General features: G+C 43.3%; 1 protein-coding gene and 1 long non-coding RNA gene across 4 annotated transcripts in view; one reads left to right on the top strand and one right to left on the bottom strand.

Annotated features, from left to right (window-relative positions):
• LOC129712590 (alpha-1,6-mannosylglycoprotein 6-beta-N-acetylglucosaminyltransferase A-like) overlaps window positions 1-20,710 on the bottom strand; it is an 88,466-nt gene that overhangs the window by 12,339 nt on the left and 55,417 nt on the right. For all 3 annotated transcript variants that reach the window (XM_055661143.1, XM_055661124.1, XM_055661133.1), the window contains exons 10-15: window positions 19,615-19,749; window positions 16,822-16,955; window positions 11,870-12,003; window positions 7,962-8,111; window positions 3,677-3,823; window positions 619-735 (exon numbers count right to left, since the gene is read on the bottom strand). In XM_055661143.1, coding sequence (XP_055517118.1) covers window positions 619-735; window positions 3,677-3,823; window positions 7,962-8,111; window positions 11,870-12,003; window positions 16,822-16,955; window positions 19,615-19,749 — 817 coding nt within the window. The remainder of the gene's footprint in view (window positions 1-618; window positions 736-3,676; window positions 3,824-7,961; window positions 8,112-11,869; window positions 12,004-16,821; window positions 16,956-19,614; window positions 19,750-20,710) is intronic.
• LOC129712604 (uncharacterized) lies at window positions 17,001-20,438 on the top strand. Its single transcript, XR_008726098.1, has 2 exons — window positions 17,001-17,514; window positions 19,346-20,438. It is a non-coding gene; the product is annotated as an uncharacterized LOC129712604 (long non-coding RNA).

The raw sequence follows: 20,710 nt of genomic DNA, 5'->3' as shown, positions 1-20,710 counted from the left end.
ATAATATCAAGGGAGGTGTACTCCCACCAATGTTTTGTACAGTTATAACATGATGCTGCAACTCTGGTACTCAAAGTTATTAATATATATGCAAAAGAGCAATGGTTTCCGTTGAGATATCACCATATTTCCTTCCTGTTTGCAAACCATTCATTCACCAAAATTGCCTGTTCTCTGTTCCTTAATCAATATTGTATCCATGCTCTCGGGTGCTCTTTAATTGCACAAGGTTAAATTTTGCTAATAAAAATATAGTTTTTTTGAAAAATCATATGCAGAATATCGACCATATTACCCGTATCAACTGACCATCATTGTTAATCAGTTATATATTTAAAAATGCATATCTTCTTAGGCCAAGATCAGATCTAATATTGTCAGAAACATTAGATGGCGCCAGAACCTGGCGACTCATGGTGGGCTGTCCCAGAAGAGGTTCTTCTATTATCAACATGTAGATTGTATTAATGTACGCTATGATTTGACTGAATAGTATGCAAAACAAAGTTTTTCACTGTATCTTGGCACACAATAATAAACTTAACTAAGTTATTAGTACAATTTCAGTTTAATAAAGTATCATTTCGCAACATTATTTAACAGTTGTTCCCAAAATACCTCCTGTTTCATCATTTGCCGCAGGGCTTCTTCTACTTCGCTTGAATTCTCAATGTTAACCGTCCAAACATGCGGCTTCCCAATATACATTTCTGCATAAGGATGCTGAGATGAGAGCTGTTAGCAGAATTGAAGATTGGATTTTTAAGTACAGAATCTCGATACTATTCATGCTACTATATATGATTGTCATAACGTAATAAAAAAATGTTGAGAACAAAATTATTGATTTCACAAGGACATTTAAAATTGCTGTGCAACTTATATTCCGTAATTGACAAATGATTGAAACAATGTTGAATCCCCTAACACCAGTCATTATTTTCTCAAGAACTTCATTTGAAAATGATTTGGCAAGAGGTGTGAAAGAAAGCATCAGGATTCATCTAAGACATCACTTAGTTAATTGTCAGATCAAATTTCAGTACAAGTTGGTCTTAATGGAGACAAACAGAAAGTGATAACCAGTGCATTCCTTGAGTGTGGAAGCATTGAGCATGATACACCATCTACTGATACCACCATCTCCCTCTTATTCACAAAATGTGGAAACATCATTGTCCCTGTAGCTATTTCTTTTTCCATACAACATAGAGTCTGCTCATTCAATTCACATTCATTTTATTGTTGCCCAATAGGTTGTCCTGTCCACATTTATTATATACCCACTGACGCCCACATCTATCTAGACTACACTTTTTCCCATCCTGCTGCCTGAAGACTCTATCCCCTACTCCCAATTCCGCCGTCTACGCTGTATCTGCGCCCAAGAAGAGATGATCTGTACCAGTTCATCTGAGATGTTCTCATTCTTTAAGGAACGGGGGTTCCCCTCTTCCATCATAGACTAGGGTGTCCTCGATATCCCACAGCTCCGCTGTTGCTCCTCCTCCCCCCCCCAGTCACAACAGAGACAGTCCCCTTCGTCTCCACCTTCCACCCCATCAACAGCACATAATCCCCTGGCATTTACGCCACCTCCAACGGGATCCCACATCTTCCCATCTCCACCCTTTACCGCAGAGATCTTCATCTGCAACTCGCTGGTTAACCCGTTCCTTCCCACCCAAACCACCCCTCCCCAGGTACTTTTCCCTGCAACCTCAGGAGATGCAACACCTGTCCCTATATCTCCCCCCTCGATTCCATCCAAGAACCCCAACAGTCTTTATGGTGAGGCAGAGGTTCACTTGCACCTTCTCCAATCTCATCTACTGTATCCGCTGTTCCAGGTGTGGCTCCAATATATGGGCGAGACCAAGCGCAGGGTCGGTGATCATTTTGCTGAACACCTCAGCTCAGTCCATCTAAACCTACCTGATCTGCCGGTTGCTAAACTGCGACTGCGCTTGGTTGCTAAACACTTTAACTCCCCCTCCCATTCCCACACTGACCTTTCTGTCCTGGGCCTCCTCCATTGTCAGAGTGAGGCCTAGCGCAAATTGGAGGAACAATGCCTCATATTTCCCTCATATTAAGTAGCTTACACTTCTTCACTGGATATATTTCCCAGCCACAAACCTTTCTGCCACCGGCTATATTTGGTTGTCCTCAATAGCTGGACATTCATAGTTCAGCTTCAAACAGGATTTTCCCACATCAATATTCCTAGTGGATGTTGTTTACCTAGATTTTCAGAAAGCCTTTGATAAGGTGCCACTTGAGGATGCCAGGGAAGATGAGAGCCCATGGTATCAAAGGGCAGATGCCAGCATGGATAGCAGGTTGGCTGGACGGCTGGATGGCAGACGGCAAAGAGTGGCAATATAGGGGACTTTATCTGGTTGGCTGCCAGTGACTAGTGGAGTTCTGCAGGGGTCGGTGCTGGGGCCACTACTCTCCACGTTGTATATTAATGATTTGGACAAGGGGATTGAAGACTTTGTTGCCAAATTTGCAGATTATACGAAAATAGGTGGAGGGGCAGGGACTCCGCAGAAGGATTTGGACAAGTTGGGAGAGTGGGCAGGGAAGTGGCAGATGGAATATAGTGTGGCAAAGTGTGGAGTCATGCATTTTGGTAGTAGGAATAAAGGTGTATTTAACTATTTTCTAAATGGGGAGAGAATCCAGAAATCCGAGATGAAAAGGGACTTGGGAGTGCTGGTGCAGGATTCCCCAAAAGTTAATTTGCAAGTCAAATCAGTAGTAAGGAAGGTAAACACAATGCTAATGTTTATTTCAAGAGGGCTAGAATGCAAAAACAGGGATGTAATGCTGTGGCACTGGTCAGGCTGCATTTGGAGTATTGTGAGCGATTTTGGGCACCATATCTGAGGAAGGATGTGCTGGCTCTGGAGAGGGTCCAGAGGAGGTTTACAAGAATGATCCCAGGAATGAGTGAGTTAACTTATGATGAGCGTTTGACAGCATTAGGATTGTACTCGCTGGAGTTTAGAAGGATGAGGGGGAGACCTCATTGAAACTTACCGAATAGTGAAAGGCTTGGATAGAATGGATGTGGAGAGGATGTTTCCACTAGTGGGAGAGTCTAGGACCAGAGATCATAGCCTTAAAATTAAAGGACGTTCCTTTAGGAAGGAAATGAGGAGGAATTTCTTTAGTTACAGGATGGTGAATCCGTGGAATTCTTTGCCACAGAAGATTGTGGAGGCCAAACCAATCTATATTTGTAAGGGAGAGATAGATAGATTCTTGATTAGTATGTGTGTCAAGGGTTATGGGGAGAAGGCAGGAGAATGGGGTTAGGAGGAAGAGATCAATCAGTCATGTTTGAATGTCAGAGTAGAATTGATGGCCTAAATCTGCCCCTATCACTTATGACCCTACATTCCCTTACCCTCCCCTATATTGTCACCATTACCCCGCCTTCAGCAAAGTTTGTTCTATATAATTCAAATTGTATTGACCATTCATGGGCAATGCTTCTGGACATTAACCAGCAATGTCCAAAATCAGTATTTCATAATTTTTATCGAATAGTTATCATGGAAATATTTAAGAGAGCAGTATTGTTAATGTCTGACAATTATGCTCAATTTCATTAAATTATGTAGTTTAGCTTAGACATCAATTATGCAAATTTAATTTAGCACACCTCTCTGAATGTTGGTTTACCCTGAAAGAACAGAGTATTTTTCCGGCTCTTTGGCGGTTGAAACCTTATATTCAAAAATATGCAGCCGTTCGCTATTGCTTCAAGGGGTGCGGGACCTTCATAGGGAAAGCCAAGTCCCACAAAAACCTGATGGATAAAATCAATATTTTACAAATTAGTATTACATTTAACAGTTTCATCACATTAACAATTCATACATGCTTGTTCTGGTAAATATGCAGGTTCAATTTCTTCAGTAGTAATGTTATTTTTTAGTACATGGAATGAGTACAACATGAGCATGGATGCTGTGTGGAGATTGGAAAAACAAAACATCCTTCAATCTTGAAATGGTTAATTTTGTACTCATACCTGTTTACATCCAAGTTATTTAATTCCTCTCGGAATTTTAAAACCCAAGATGATGTTTTAACTTAATCCTTGCCTCCCCATTGAAAATAAACACTCCTCTCATTCTCTCTTCAGAATTTCAGGTCCCTGATTTCCAGTGTCACCATATCTTCTTAATCTTCCTTCCCTTTATAAAGCAGTGTGCACAGATGGCACAATGTGAAGTCAGGAAAACATACTGCATTCCTAGCAGAGAGCTTTGCAAACAAATTAAAGGACCCATGTTAAAAAAAGAAATTGTTTAAGAGGGAACTGCAGATGCTGGAGAATCGAAGGTTACACAGAAAAGCTGGAGAAACTCAGCGGGTTTCACATACAAAAAATAATCCTCCGTCAGTTTCGCCACCTCCAACGTGACCCCACTACTCGCCACATCTTCCCATCTCCCCCCATATCTGCCTTCCGCAAAGACCGCTCCCTCCATAACTCCCTTGTCAATTCTTCCCTTCCCTCTCGGTCCACCCCCTCCCCGGGCACTTTCCCTTGCACCCGCAAGAGATGCAACACTTGTCCCTTTACCTCCCCCCTCGACTCCGTTCAAGGACCCAAGCAATCGTTCCAGGTGCGACAGAGGTTTACCTGCATCTCTTCCAACCTCATCTATTGCGTCCGCTGCTCTAGATGTCAGCAGATCTATATCGGTGAGACCAAGCGGAGGTTGGGCGATCGTTTCGCTGAACACCTCCGCTCGGTCCGCAATAACCAAGCTGACCTCCCGGTGGCTCAGCACTTCAACTCCCCCTCCCACTCCGCCTCCGACCTCTCTCTGTCCTGGGTCTCCTCCATGGCCACAGCGAGCAGCACCGGAAATTGGAGGAACAGCACCTCATATTCCGTTTGGGGAGTCTGCACCCCGGGGGCATGAACATCGACTTCTCCCAATTCTGTTAGTCCTTGCTGTCTCCTCCCCTTCCTCAGCTCCCCTGCTGTCTCCTCCCACCCTCCAGCCTTCCGGCTACTGCTCCTTTTCCCTTTCTTGTCCCCACCCACCCCCACCCCTGATCAGTCTGAAGAAGGGTTTCGGCCCGAAACGTTGCCTATTTCCTTCGCTCCATAGATGCTGCTGCACCCGCTTTGTTTCTCCAGCTTTTCTGTGTAACCTTAAAAAAAGAAATTGTGTTTTATATAATTTAACATCCTAAAAACCTATCACTATATCTAAACAGCTCTCAATGAAGTACGTTTCAAGTGTTGTCATTGTCATAATGCAGGAGGCATAACGGGCATCTTTGCCTACTACATACTCCCACAAATCGTGATGTCTCAATGGTAAAATAATGTGTGGATAGATTTATATCTTTTGGCTTGCATACCAGGGATAACTCCCCTGTATTCAAACAAAATAGATTTTTTATGTCCATCTGTGAGGGGAATGGAGTATTGGTTTATGTTTCAACTGAGAGTGCAGAATTTACTCATAATTTACTCATCGTTGTAATGGAGTATTGGCCTACACTAGTAGGAGGTCTTAAACTCATAACCTTCTCAAGGAGTGAATGGCAGCATCTGAGTCACAGCTGACACGGCATTTCAAGTGTGGTTTAACCACTGAACTATGCCATTTTGATCTTAAAACAAAATGGTCTGATACATTTTATTTATGCCATTGATTGGGTTAAACTCTGGTGGCAAAATATGTTATTTAATTAAGATTTAGAATACAGCAGACTTAATCAGAACTTACGATTTCAGCACTTCCAAAATAGCTTTCAAAAGTATCTGCTTGTGGGACATCTGCCATTTGAATATTCCCTTGGTAGTATGAGTCTCCATGCATATTTATTCACATTCAACGGGCCAGAATCTGCAGGGAAGTGCTGGCAGTTCCATGCAGAATTGTTGGCATTTTTCATTGAAAGTATGTAAATCTGTGATTCCCAGGCAAACATGGAAGTCTCAAGCAAGTTGGCACACACTGTTTGACATTCGTTTTGAGTATATGTTTTAATTCTTTAATTGATTTTTAATAATGTTGAATGCTTCTGAACAGGGTTCATTCACACTTCTTGACAGGATTTGACAGTGAGCTACGCATGCAGCTGTTGCTTAGCAGCCCGTTAAAATCCTCGCATTTGTTTTGCGGCAGGGCTTATTCTGTACGCAGCAACTTTCACCACCTGACAAGAAATGTCATAGAAAACCCTGGCATTTCGGATTTGGGAGGCACTTATCAGTAATTTGCATGTTGGAGAACAAATTTATCATGTTATCAGGAGTAAACAAAATAACACAGCAGGAGAAGCAGGTGCTTCCTATTCAATACCTTGTGCCTGCCCTGCCATTCAAAAAGTTTATAGATCATCTTTTATTTCATCATCACCTGTTGAGTGATTCAAACATACTCACTGATCTGGTACAACAGTATTTATTGAGTGATGCATACAACACACTACAGCATGTTACTTCTACTGTGCAGCAGCACTGACTGGCAGCACATGTCGGGTTGCGATAATTTGAATAGTGTGGTAGTGGGCGGAGCTTATAATAATAAAGCATTATTTTGGTTAGTAAGTAAAGGAACCAATCTACAACTTCATAGCATTTATATCATTATGGTAGGTATATGGAATGAGCTGCCAGAGAATATAGGTGATGCAGGTACTATAACAGCAGTTAAAAGACACTTGGACAGTGCATGGATAGGAAAGGTCTAGAGTGATATGGGGCAAATGCAGGCAAATGTGACGAGCTTAGATGGGGCATCTTAGTCAGCATGGATGAGTTGGCTAAAGGGAATGTTTCTGTGGTGTATGACTCAATGATTAATCATGCAAAGGCAATGCTTTAAAGAATTGAAATATCTAATTTTTCAAATTGAGTTTCTTTTCAACGTCCAGAATTTTCACTAATTGTTTTGCATAAGTCAACAAAATAATACATTTTCATCAAACAATAGCCATTTACTACAATACATAATGTAATTAGCATTTGGTATATGCTTACAATTAATTCCAGACTCTCAGAATTAATCTTCCCTTTTATAGGTTTACTCCCATTGCCATCTGTTTCTCAGCTTTAAACATTTCTTGCTCTTATTGGATTTCACAAATAGTTGGTTTGACTGCTTTTGTTGATGTTGTTTGGTTAGGCTTTATTGAAGTTTACAGAGACATGAATATCTGTGATGGTACACAAAAATGCCGGAGAAACTCAGCGGGTGCAGCAGCATCTATGGAGCGAAGGAAATAGGCAACGTTTCGGGCCAAAACCCTTATTCAGATGCAGTCTGCGTCTGAAGAAGGGTTTTGGCCCGAAACGTTGCCTATTTCCTTCACTCCATAGATGCTGCTGCACCCGCTGTGCTTCTCCAGCATTTTTGTGTACCTTCGATTTTCCAGCATCTGCAGTTCCTTCTTAAACACTGAATATCTGTGATGTTTTGCATTTGAATTTTAAATCTTCTGAAGCTTTTATAGAGCCATAGAGGCATTGAGAGATTCAGCACGGAAACGGGCTCTTCGGCCCACAAAATCCACGCGACCATCAACCATCCACTTGCATTAATCCTACATCAATTTCATTTTTATCCTCCCCACATTCTCATCAACTGGCCACAGATTCTATCATTCACTTCCACACTGGGAACAATTTACAGTGGCCAATTAATCTACCAACCCATATGTCTTTGGAAAGTTGGAGAAACCCGAACAATTGATAGAAGCCAATGGGGTTACAGGAAGAACGTGCAATCTCAAAGCAGACAGCACCTATGCTTCCAGTCAGTGTTCTATCAATATCTCCCAAAAATAATTATTGTTGACATCAACTTCAAAGACTATCTTTCTACCTCTGAATGTTTTACAAAATTTACATAATGTAATTTTTGTCTATCAATGTTACAATCAATTACTTTACTACATACATCTTTACAAACCTTAATCTCTCTTAATAAGAGTTGAAGATTATGACTGCTTAGAATTCCATGGTTAATTATGTAGTTGGGTAAAGGGACATTATGTTTTTCATGAAATGTGCCATGAATCTCAGCATATTTTCCGACAATATCTAGGAAAGGTTTTTTATCCTATAAAAAACAGGAGAAAAATTAAAAAAAAAATTAATGCGCATTATATGGACATCACTGACAATACTGTCTATATCGTTCATCACTGATTTCTCCTGAATCTAGTTGCCCACTGTGTTGGGTAGGAATCACATATGGACTAAACTCAGTATGCTTGGAATTACACATTGTCCAGGCGAGGTAGTGAACCAGTTGATTTCTTAGGTACACGTGTACGTTCTTTATTGCCACATGAAACCGAGGTACAGCTTTGTCTTGCATGTTATCCAATTAGAGCATATATGCCATACATAAATACAATTGTGAAACTCAAATACAATAGATAGAGCAAAAAGGGAAGATTCAGAGTGCAGAATGTAGTTCTCTGCAATGTAGCACATCAGTCCAATAGACAAAATCCAATGTCCACAATGGGGCAGACGTGAATTGGACAGTATCCTAGCTTATGGAAGGACCATTCAAAAGCCTGATAGCACAGGGGAAGTCTCAAGTCTGGTGGTGTGCACTTTCAAGCATCTGTGCTTTCTGCATTATGGGAGTGGGGAGAAAAAGAAATGACTGGGATGGGGCAAGTCTTTGATTATGTTGGCTGCTTTATTGAGGCAGTGTGAAGTGTAGATGGAGACCAGTCTGGTCTATCTAATGGACTGGGCTACATCTACAACTCTCTGCAATTTCATAGTCATACAATGTGAAAACAGGCCCTTCAGCCCAACTTGTCCACACCGGCTAACATGGCCCAGATATTTTAGTCCCACCTGCCTGCATTTGGTCCATATCCCTCCAAACCTGTCCTATCCAGGTACCTGTCTAATTGTTTCTTAAATGATGGGATAGTCCCTGCCTCAACTACCTCCTCTGGCAGCTTGTTCCATGCACCCACCACCCTTTGTGTGAAAAAGTTACCCCTCAGATTCCTATTAAATCTTATCCTCTTCACATTAAACCTATGTCCTCTGGTCCTCGATTCACCTACTCTGGGCAAGAGACTCTGTGCATCTACCTGATCTATTTTTCTCATGATTTCATACACCTCTATAAGATCACCCCTCATCCTCCTGCGCTGTCATTGAAGAGATGACAGCATCGACAGGAATCGAGTCCCAGCCTACTCAACCTCTCCCTATAGCTCAGACCCTCTAGCCTTGTAAACCTGCTCTGTACCCTTTCCAGCTTGACAACATGAACCATTCCCCAGCCCACCTGGCCAATCGATCGAGATCCTGCTGCAATTTTTCCCAACCATCTTCACTATCTGCAAACCATTTTTGTATCATCTGCACACTTGCCATGTATGTTCTCATCCAAATCATTGATATAGATGGCAAACAGTAACGGGACCAGCACCAAACCCTGAGGCACACCACTGGTCACAGGCCTCCAGTCCAAAAAGCAACCTTCCACCATCACCCTCTGCATTTTTCCATGAAGCCAATTTTCTATCCATTCAGCTATCTCTCCTTGGATCCCATGCGATCTAACCTTCCAAAGCAGCCTACCAAGCGGAGCCTTGTCCAATGCTTTTCTGAAGTAAAGCGTTTCCTGTGGTCTTGGGCAGAGTTGTTCCCAAACCAAGCTGTGCTGCATCCTGACAGTATGCTTTCTATGGTGCATCTGCAGAAGTTTGAAAGAGTCATTGGAGACATGTGAAATTGCCTTAATCACCAAATGAAATGGAGTCATTGGTGTGCCTTCTTGCATCAATGCAATTGATCCACGACAGATCGTTGGTAATATTAACCAAGGAATTTGAAGCTCTCAACCATTTCCACTTTGGCACATTGATGCTGAATGGGGCATTGATACTCCACCATGCTTCCAGAAGTCAGTAGCTAGATCATTTGTTTTGCTGACATTGAGAGAGAGGTTATTATCTTCACACCATATTACTAAGTTCTCTATCTCCTTCCTGGAATGTCTCCTCATTGTTCATGATCTGGCCCACTACAGTGGTGTCATCTGCAAACTTGTAGATGGAGTTAGAACTGAATTTGGCCTAAAGGCATGAGGGCTTATGGAGTAAAGTAGGGGACTGAGAACACATCCTCGTGGAGCACTGGGGTTGAGAATTAATGTGGATGAGATGCTGTCATCTCATCAATCTGATTGTGGTTCGTAGATCAGAAATTTGGGCGTTCTTAGGACAGTCCAGTAGTTACATGGTTATATTTCCCCCACCTCATCCTAAAGATTTATTTAGCTGCTTGAATTTAAATTACTTCAGCAGCTGGATTTCAAATTCATGTCTCTGAATCAATGATGCAGGTCTCTGCTAATCTGTGAGTTTATCCACTGATAACAATTGCCTAACATAAGCTTCAATTCAAAACTTTGTGATAAGTCTGAAAAACAAAGGTGGTGCTGCATCTACCCTCCTAGTCATAGTTTCTGTCAGTACACCTCTCCCACAACCCTGGATATGTCCTGTCACACCAATGTTGACATCCAGGTTAGCAGGGAGTGGCCGAGGCAGTTGTGGGCATTAATGGTGGAGTCCACAAACGTACATAGTATCAGCTCATGACATAGACAAGGAACCATCTGAGGACCACAAATCCTACTTTCTCTCCCCCACTTGACGAATCAGAAGTTCCCAAAGTTGAACATCACCTGTTCTGGATTTGGGGTGGGAGAGGGGTGAGGATTGCTTCACATCCTCTGACAGCTTCTCCTGCACTGAAAAAGGGTTAGGGTTAGGTTTTTGTTAGTTAGTTAGTTAGTTGGATAATTCAATATTAACATCATTAGGCTGCAAGTACCCAAGCAGAATATGAGGTGCTGTTCCTTCAGTTTGCATGTGGCCTCACTCTGGCAATGGAGGGGGCCTCGGACAGCAAGGTCAGTGTGGGAATGGGAAGGGGAGTTAAACATGATTAGTGACTGGGAGAGTCAGTAGGCCTTGGCAGAGAGAGCGGAAGTAAAAGCAGAACTTTGGGGCACAGAGTAGATGCAAGCCACAAATCCATCTACGACATCAGGAGGAAACCACATTTACTAAATAAGGAGGACATCTTGGACTAATCAAACTAAATCAAAATGTTCATGGCAGGAGAACCAAAACAAAATTTCCATGGAATGTTCCAGATGTGTTCATTATTGTTTCATGACTCAATGGGAGCACACTGATGAGCAATCTGGTCACAAAGCAGGGATTCAAATATCAGCAACAAATGAATCATATGAAGGTTTTGCAACATAATGACTGGAAATATCTACTTATATCTTCTTTCTTTATCCTTATCTTCGCTCTTTCTCCTTATAGATCAACTAGCTTGAAGAACAAGAGAAATAAGTAGATCATAAATGCTACAATGACTCGTTGGGTTAAATGGCCATTTCTCCGCATCCTTTATTCCTCAATCTATTCAATATTTATTCAGCTCCACGGGAAACCATACGTTAAGCCCGCATGAAGCTAAAGGGGCTCCACTGTTCCACAGACGCCTTGATTATTGTACCGGTCACCTTATTGTTTTGTATTAATGGGGCTGCTACCCGCAGACACTGTCAATCTTATTTCCTTGCTTACTATACAAAACCTTTCTTTTGGTTAAATTTTTCATGTAAAGAAGTACAATAGAAATCTGAGTTTGAGTTTAGTTTATTTGAGTTTAGTTTATTGTGGTGTGTACCAAGGTACAGTGAAATGCTTTAGTTGTGTGTTAATCAGTCTAGACTATATATGATTACAGTCGAGCCATCCATATGACCAAGCCAAAGAGAATGAAAAAGATACTTCCAGTAGTAAAAGTACCTACCTTCCAATAGTCTGCTAGTTTTCCATAAACCAGGGCTTTGTTAGTTCTTGAAATTTTATTAAGTAAAGCAGTGTGATTTTCGTTAAAATATTCCTCCACAACAAAACCCAAAAAACTATTATCAGGAGTATGTGCTGTAAATACATAGGGAAATATAATATCAGTTTATATTTGTATATGTATCTATTGGTTAATAGCATATTAGCTGCTTAACAAAGTAGTTACCAGAGATAATTCATGTACTACCTTAATTTCCATTGGCCTGGATCATGATCAATCCAACCTGCTGCCATACTTGAGAAAAACACACAGTGCTCGATTAGCTTAGTGGGTCAGGCAGCATATGTGGAGGCAATGAATAGGTGTCATTTTGGGTTGGGACCCTTCTTCACTCTGAAGTCTGAAAAAGGGTCCCTACCCAAAATGGTGCCAATCTGTTCCCTACACAGATGATGCCTGACCCATTGAGTTACTCCAGCATTTTATGCCATGCTCAAGGTTCCAACATCTGCAGTTCCTTGTGTTGTCCTGTTGCCATACTTGGCTCCCTATTACTCCCATGACCACACTTACCCACTGTAACCACAAGATCCATTGCACTGGAGACTTCTACTGTGTGGCCATGCTCAAAGGCCAAGTGGGCCAGGATTGGCAATAATTAAACCTGGTGTCCTCTACTTTCCAAAATGCGTCTAATGCATACGTTTTTCTGTTATGTTTTAGTGACAGAACAAGGCCTTGTATTCTCATTAGAGTACAACTCAATTTGACTTGGCTGCCGAGAAAATATAGTTCATGCTTTCTTGTTTTTTTTCCTTGAATGCTTTGTTGTAGTGATTAGGTTTGAGACCACAAAGTTCTCTCGTGAGTTGCACCCATATAATCAAACACAATCACAATCATACTTTATTAGCCAAGTATGTTTTGCAACATACGAGGAATTTCATTTGCCAAGTCAGTCGTACAAATAAAAAGCAACAGAACACACAAAACACATTTTAACATAAACATCCACCACAGTGCCTCCTCCACATTCATCATTGTGATGGAAGGTGAAAAAAAGTTAATCTCTTCCCTTAGGCCTCCCGCAGTCGGGGGCTTCGAGCCCTCAATTGACGGGACGATCTTGACTTCCGTAGCCGATGGCGTTTTGTGCCTCCGTATCGAGGCGATCAGCTCCTGCATTGGGGGATGTCAGCTCCCCCACGCCGGACGATCTGACCCTGCGTTGTTGGAGCTTCCCGACTAGCCTCTCCCGAGACTGCGAGCTCTTGATGGTAAGTCCGCAGGCCACAGTTGGAGCGATCCCAGGCAAGGGATTGGCTCCAATGTAAGTCCACGCACCGCTGTGAGGCCCAGTCAGTCTGAGGAGGCCTCCAACTCCATCGATGGTAGGCCGCAGAGTGCCCAGAATGCAATCCAAAAATTAATCGCATCTCCGGCAAGAAAATAAACTGAAAAAAAGAATATCCCCCAACCCCTCCCAATCACCCCACATAAAACAAAACTGAGAACATTTACACAGACTTTTAACACACACTAAAAATAAAAAATAGATGAAAAAACCCAGACTGCTGGCGAGGCTGCCAATCGTGCGGTGCCCCTGGTTGTATATGTGCAGGCATTTCACAGAAATATCTTGCTACACTGCTTCTCAACCTGGCATCTGCCTTCCTCTCCAAACTGAAATATTAACATCTTAATCCTTTGCTTTTGAAATACACCATGGAGCCAAAACATAAGCGGCAGAATATAAGTAAGCTTAATATGTTACGCCGATTTAAAAATACCTGTTATTATAAATTTACTTTTGCAGAAATAATAAAGAAGGAGTATAACCTATAATTTGTAATATTTGCACAGTGCTACAGGAGAAATCAATGAAAGATTGCTCAGCATTTTACTTGAGGTTCACTAAATGAACGATCAGTTATGGTACCCGGACGTGGCGCCGACGGATGAGAAGCCGAAGCAAAAGAAGTCGAAGCCAAAGAACCGAATGGAAACGAGGCCGAAACGCCTACTTAACCGAAAGGGCGGGACGCCTAAAAGCCAACTAACCGAAAAGCTGCGTTGCCTAAAAGCAAACTTACCGAATGGCCGCTCTGTCAAAACGCCACCTACCCGAAAGGCGGCGTCGTCTACAGGCCAACGGACCGACTGTCGCTCAACTGAAAAGTCCAATAACGGACATGATGTTGCCAGGGGGCGGGACTTGTCAGCAATTGGTCCAGACCCCCGCGTCCACATCACTGTGAAGGGATGAACATTGTGCTACACCTCTGCTCCACCCGACCCGCAGCCCGCGGAGGGTGGCCGTGGGAGAGTGGGGGCTGTCCCGAGGGATGCGCACCTTCGGCCGCTTTCAACTTGGTGCTTGGGTTCTGATTGCCCAGTCACCTATGGCTTGTGTGGGAAAATGAACCCCACGCTCCAGTCTCCACCTTCTCTCTTCTCCTCTCCCCCTCGCTCTCTCTCTCTCCTTCTCTCTCTCCCCTCTTCTCTCTCTCCGTCTGCGAGAGCGTCCCACAGTCACTGACCGCGATGCACCGCCATCGGACCCCAACCCCCACACCAGGGTGATTCCTCCCCTCCCGACCCCCGGACCCTGACACCCACACCGGGTTATTCACCCCGGCCGCGGGGCGCGGGGACAGATGGCTCGGGGCAGAGTAAATCGCTTTGAAAACATGGGACACACACACATTCTTTGGCGGGTCTATGACAAGTCTGCATGACAAAGAACAATTTTATCTCCTCCCCCTTCCCCCCCCCCCCCCCCCCCCCCCTCCTCGACAACAAGAAGCACATTTTATTTATTACCGTCTTGTTGCTTGCGGAACGCACACAAGCTCCCACGCACAAACCAGGCAGCATCTCTGGAGAGAAGGAATGGGTCGCGTTTCGGGTCGAGACTCTTCAGACGCACTCTTCAGGTATGAAGAATGGTCTCGGCACGAAACACCACCCACTCCTTCTCTCCAGAGATGCTGCCTGTTTCGTGCGTGGGAGCTTGTGTGTGTTCCGCAAGCAACAAGGCAGTAATAATGTGCTTCTTGTTGTCGGGAGAGGGGGGGAGGAGGGAAGTGGGAAGTGGGAGGAGATAAAATTGTTTGTTGTCATGCAGACATGTGTGTCCCCCATGTTTTCAAAGCGATTTACTCTGCCCCTGTGTCCCTGCGGCCGGAGTAGGCCATTCGGCCTCAACTACCTTCTGTGGCAGAGAATTCCAGAGATTCACCAGTCTCTGTGTGAAAAATGTTTTTCTCATCTCGGTCCTAAAAGATTTCCCCTTATCCTTAAACTGTGACCCCTTGTTCTGGACATCCCCAAAATCTGGAACAATCTTCCTGCATCTAGCCTGTCCAACCCCTTAAGAATTTTGTAAGTTTCTATAAGATCCCCCCTCAATCTTGTAAATTCTAGCGTGTACAAGCCGAGTCTATCCAGTCTTTCTTCATATGAAAGTCCTGACATCCCAGGAATCAGTCTGGTGAACCTTCGCTGTACTCCCTCTATGGCAAGAATGTCTTTCCTCAGATTAGGAGACCAAAACTGTACGCAATACTCCAGGTGTGGTCTCACCAAGACCCTGTACAACTGCAGTAGAACCTCCTATACTCAAATCCTTTTGCTATGAATGCTAACATAAGAGAGAGGAGGAGAGAGAGGGGGAGAGAGAGAAGGGAGGGGGAGAGAAGGGAGAGGGGGGGGAGGAGAGAGAGGAGGGGGAGAGAGAGAGAGAGGGGAAGAGAGAGAGAGGAGAGAGAGAGAGGGAAAGAGAGAGAGGAGAGAGAGAGGGAGGAGAGAGAGGGGGAGAGGGGGGAGAGAGACAAGAGAGGGGAAGGGAGAGAGATGAGAGAAGTGGGGGGGGGGGGAGAGAGACAAGAGGGAGGAGAGGAGGAGAGAGAGAAGAGAGAGAGAGAGGGAGGAGAAGGGAGGAAGAGAGAGAGAGGGCGAGAGAAGGAGAGAGAGAGAGGGAGAGAGAGAGAGGGGGGAGGGAGAGAGAGACAGAGAGAGAGGGAGAGGGAGAGAGAGAGGAGAGAGAGAGAGAGAGGAGAGAGAGAGGGGGGAGAGAGAGAGAGAGAGAGAGGGGAGAGAGAAAGAGAGAGGAGAGAGAGAGAGAGAGAGAGAGAGGGAGGGGAGAGAGAGAGGGGGAGAGGAGAGAGAGAGAGAGAGAGAAAGAGAGGGATGAGAGTGAGAGAGGGAGGGAGAGAGGGGAGAGAGAGAGGGGGAGAAGCGGGGGAGAAAGGGAAGGAGGAGGAGGCAGATAGAGAAGCGAGAGAGAGAGGGGAGAGAGAAGAGGGGGGAGAGAGAAGAGGTGAGAGAGAAGAGGAGAAAGAGAAGGAGAGAGAGGAGGGGGAGAGAGAGAGGGGGGGGGAGAGAGAAAAGAGGGGAGACAAGAGCATGGGGGTCCTTTTCCCACACAAGCCATAGGTGACTGGGCAATCTGAACCCAAACACCAAGTTGAAAGCGGAGAGAGAGAATCGCGGGGAGATAGGAGGGGAGGAGAGAGGAGGGGAAGAGAGAGGAGAGAGAGAAGGGGGGAGAGAGAGGAGGGGAAGAGAGAGGAGGGGAAGATGGACGCAGGGGTCTGGACCAATCGCTGACAAGTCCCGCCCCCCGGCAACGTCATGTCCGTTATTGGACTTTTCTGTTGAGCGGCAGTCGGTCCGTTGGCCTGTAGGTGACGCCGCCTTTCGGGTAGGTGGCGTTTCGACAGAGCGGCCATTCGGTAAGTTTGCTTTTAGGCGATGCAGCTTTTTGTTTTTTTTGGCTTTTAGGCGTCCCGCCCTATCGGTTAGTTTGCATTTAGGCGTCCCATCCTTTCGGTTAAGTAGGCGTTTCGGCCTTGTTTCCATTCGCTTCTTTGGTTTAGACTTCTTTGCTTCGGCCTCTCTTCCGTCGGCGCTATGTCCGCACACGGTCAGTTATTAGTGCATTTACTTACGGAACATGTTGCAAAACTGCTTCGGAAATAGGTTGAGTTTTCCCCATGGTGACCCATGATTTTTTAGTTTGGAATATTCGGCATGGTTAAATTCAGGCTCAGTTCCAAAAGAATCAAGAACCCTCAACAAACAGCTAAGAAAGAATTAGAGAAATAATAAAAATAGTAACATGGAATTATAAACCACATTCTTAGCCAATGAGTAAGATGAGCTTGATCTTCTGGATTCAGTTGAACTATTTGTCAGTTTCAAAGTAAATAAAATAATTTTGTTCTAAACTATGAATCAGGCAATTTCAATTTTTTGTAGATTTTTTAAATCAATGAACATGAACACTGCAGTTTAAATTGTTCTAAACAGCTTCCATGGAAAATACAGCATTAAAAATTGTATGAAGCAACAGTCAATAAATTGCTTAATTTTTTAATTACTTAATCTATGCTGGATGGTATGATTCAATTTTTTAAACATTTTCAGAAATGTATTTAATTCTTAAAAGGTGCAATGATGTAATGCAGGACATTGCATGATTTTCTTCACATGCAGATCATTTACTTACAACCAATAGAGCTCAGTCATGTATTTTGCAGCGGCTCAGGATCAACCTCGTCAAAGACACTGCATTCCTTTCCAGATCTTTGTGGCAATCACAAACTCCAGAAGGGGATGGATAACAATGCACTCTGGCCATTGTGAGTGCAGATTCAGAGGGGATTAAGTCTTCAGCTGTGCATGAAAGATCTAAAAGGAAAGGCAAGCCTCACCACCAGCTAGGAGAGGCTAGTACTTGTTGGAATTTTCAGGAGATCTATCATTTGGCCACATTACTTTGACAGTATGCCAGGGAACCATTCAACATGATCCACCATCACTTTTTTCCTGCAGCACCATAAAAATACCTTTCTTTTGAGTGACTAATTCCAGTCCGTGATGTCACTTCATCCATCGGCATTCAGACAGAGGCCAGTGTAGAGCTGTGCTATTTGATTCTCTCTCTGAATCCCATTTTGGAGTGCACATTCTACAAGTGGGTGTGTAACATTATGTCAAAGGCCTTTCCCCAGTTGAAGGTGATTCACCCACCCTAATGTTGTTCTATTATTTAAGAAGAGTATTGGACAAAATCCAGGGAACTATAGGCAGGTGAGCCTCATATCAGTGGTAGGGAAACTCTTTTGGAGAGAATTCTTCGAAATAGAATTTACTCCCATTGGGTAGCGAATGGATCATTTAGACACAGGATATGGAGGCTTTTGAAATGGAGCAGAGGAGGTTTACCAGAATGACGCCTGGATTAGGAGGTATTAGTTTAAGGGAGAGGTTGGACAGATTGTTTTCTCTGGAATGCCAGAGGTTGCGGGAGACCTGATTGAAGTATATAACATTATGAGAGGCACAGATAGGGTATACAGTCAGAATCTTACCAATCAAATACCAGAGGGCATAGCTTTAAGATGAGAGGGACAAAGTTAAAAGGGGATGTGTGGGGCAATTTCTTTTTACATGTGGTGGTGGTTGAAGCAGATACGTTTGTGGCATTTAAAATACTTTTGGAAAGGCATTGGATACACAGGGAAAGGAGAGATATGGGATAAGTGATGGTCTTAAGTGATGGTCTTGGCATCAGCACAGACAGGGCCTGTCAATTCCTCTCAAAGGAATGGCTAGACCTGCTCAGCTTATCCAGTCAATGAGTGGTTCAGGTATTGCTTAAAATATTTGAGATAAAGGCTGTGCTGTCCATGGCTTTCAAATTGTACAGGACATCATTGAGTCATACAGCATGAAAACAGGCCACATCAGCTCAATTTTGACATGCTGGCCAAGCTGTCCCATCTACATTAGTCCCACCTGCCCATGCTTGGTCCATATCCCTCTAAGCCTTTCCTATCCATACACTTCTCCAAATGTCTTTTAAATATTGTTATAGTATTAGGCTCAATGACCTCTTATAGCAGCTCGTTTCATATACTCACTACAGCCCGTGAAAAAGTTGCCCCTCAGGTGCCTATTAATCTTTCCTCCCTCACCTTAAACCCATGTCCTTTGTTTCTTGATTCCCCCACTCTAGGTAAAAGATTAGATTTCTTGAAATGAAACACCTCGTACTTATTTGTAATCAACTCAATTAGCCATTCTTCAGTCCACTTGCTCAGCTGATCATGATCACTTAGATCATCAGCTAATCACTTCCCTTCTTTTTATCTATTTATTCAAAATGTCTTTGTCTCCCTAGTTGACAGATAACTTGCAATGTCAGTACATGCATGCGCAAAGGAAACTGACAATTACTTGATTCCTCATTGTTTCAAGATTTGTTTTGGTGGAAACACATATCATTTGATGATTTGTTTAACCTCCAACATAATGGAATTTATTTTTGTTGTTTCATTCTGTTCCTCAATTTTTAAGCCCAATGTCTTCATGAGTTCTAATGCTTGTGTCAAATTTATCCTTACTTTTACATCCGTGATCTGATGAAAAGGCATTGACCTGGGCTAACCACTGTTTCTTTCTCCACAGATGCCACCTGGCCTGCTGAGCATATGCTTCTTATATTTATGTTTCACACCATCAGCTTTCACTAAAATTGAACTCCTTCAGTCAAGCTACCCAGGGGAAGAAATTGAAGGCAGGGCCAAAAATGTGACTCAAAATTCAGATGGCATGTGCAAAGATTTTGCAGACCAGATTAAACCTAGAGTGCGTTCAGATTAAAATCTCCAACTGCAGAATATTGCTGTTTACTATCACTAAATGAGCGGAAGAATAAATATGTCATACAGTCTTACCTATAGTGGGTGAAGGATGATCCCAGTACTGACTTGAGTTGTTTTAACCCAACAATGTCAATGTATATGAGATCCAGTAGCTTGTCCCCTCGGATTGGACATCCATCTCTATTTCCAGTCACAATGCTCAAGTACCTAATCCAAATGAGATTAAAGTAATGTGGTTAGAGTCTGACCAAGATGTTAAACAATGCACATTGTGAATTCATTTCAGCTGCTCTATGCATTTCCAAATGTTTGTTATTTAACTTCCATTGGATCCAAATTTTACCATTATGATGCCTTACGATGGCAGAATCACCAACAGTCTGTCTTGTCCTTTTCTACTTTTGTTGTTTTTAGTCTGTTGTTAAATTACGTTTTAGTGTTTCTTTAGTTTTGTATTATGTGGGGAGTAGGGGAGGGAAAACTTTTTTTAAATCTCTTTCCTCGACGGAGATGCGACTTTTTCCGTATCGTATCTCCGTCCGCACTGCGGCCTAACATCGTGGAGCAGGCGGTCCCTTTGCTGAGGATCGACTTCGGGAGCTCCAACTGCAGCGCCCCGATCACGGGAGCTTCAATCGCCCTGACGAAAGGGCTTTGATCGCCGGCTGCGGGAGCTTCGATTGCCCCGACTGCGGGAGCTTCGATTGCCCCGACCGCGGGAGAAAAGGAGGGAAGAAGATAATACGTTATTGCCTTCCATCACAGTGCGCTGTGGTGGAAGTTTATGTTCATTTTTATGTAGTTGTGTGTCTTGTTGCTTTTTTGGTATGGCTGTATGGCAAATCAAATTCATTGTATGTTTTTACATACTTGGCTAATAAATTAATTACAATTACAATTATCAGAATTCTCTCGACATTCCTCATGAACCTGACAGACCAATTAACCTGTGTGAGTGGAAATCCAAAGAGATAGATTCCCGGATGTAATTACTGTTATAGATCAACATGAAGGTTACCTTTATTGGAAAGTTATCACCAATGAATAGCACATCTGTAAATGCCAAGAAGCCTTGGAGAACATGAACCCAAAGCACGTTGTAATTGTATAATGAATCAATATGACCAATCCTTTGCAACCCTCCTCCTTAATGCCACCTACCCAATTC

This window comes from Leucoraja erinacea, chromosome 2 (genome assembly GCF_028641065.1).
Source record: "Leucoraja erinacea ecotype New England chromosome 2, Leri_hhj_1, whole genome shotgun sequence".
In the NCBI taxonomy this organism is placed as follows: Eukaryota; Metazoa; Chordata; class Chondrichthyes; order Rajiformes; family Rajidae; genus Leucoraja; species Leucoraja erinaceus.
Note: the sequence above shows the minus strand (reverse complement) of the source record. Positions and strands in the feature narration are given on the sequence as shown.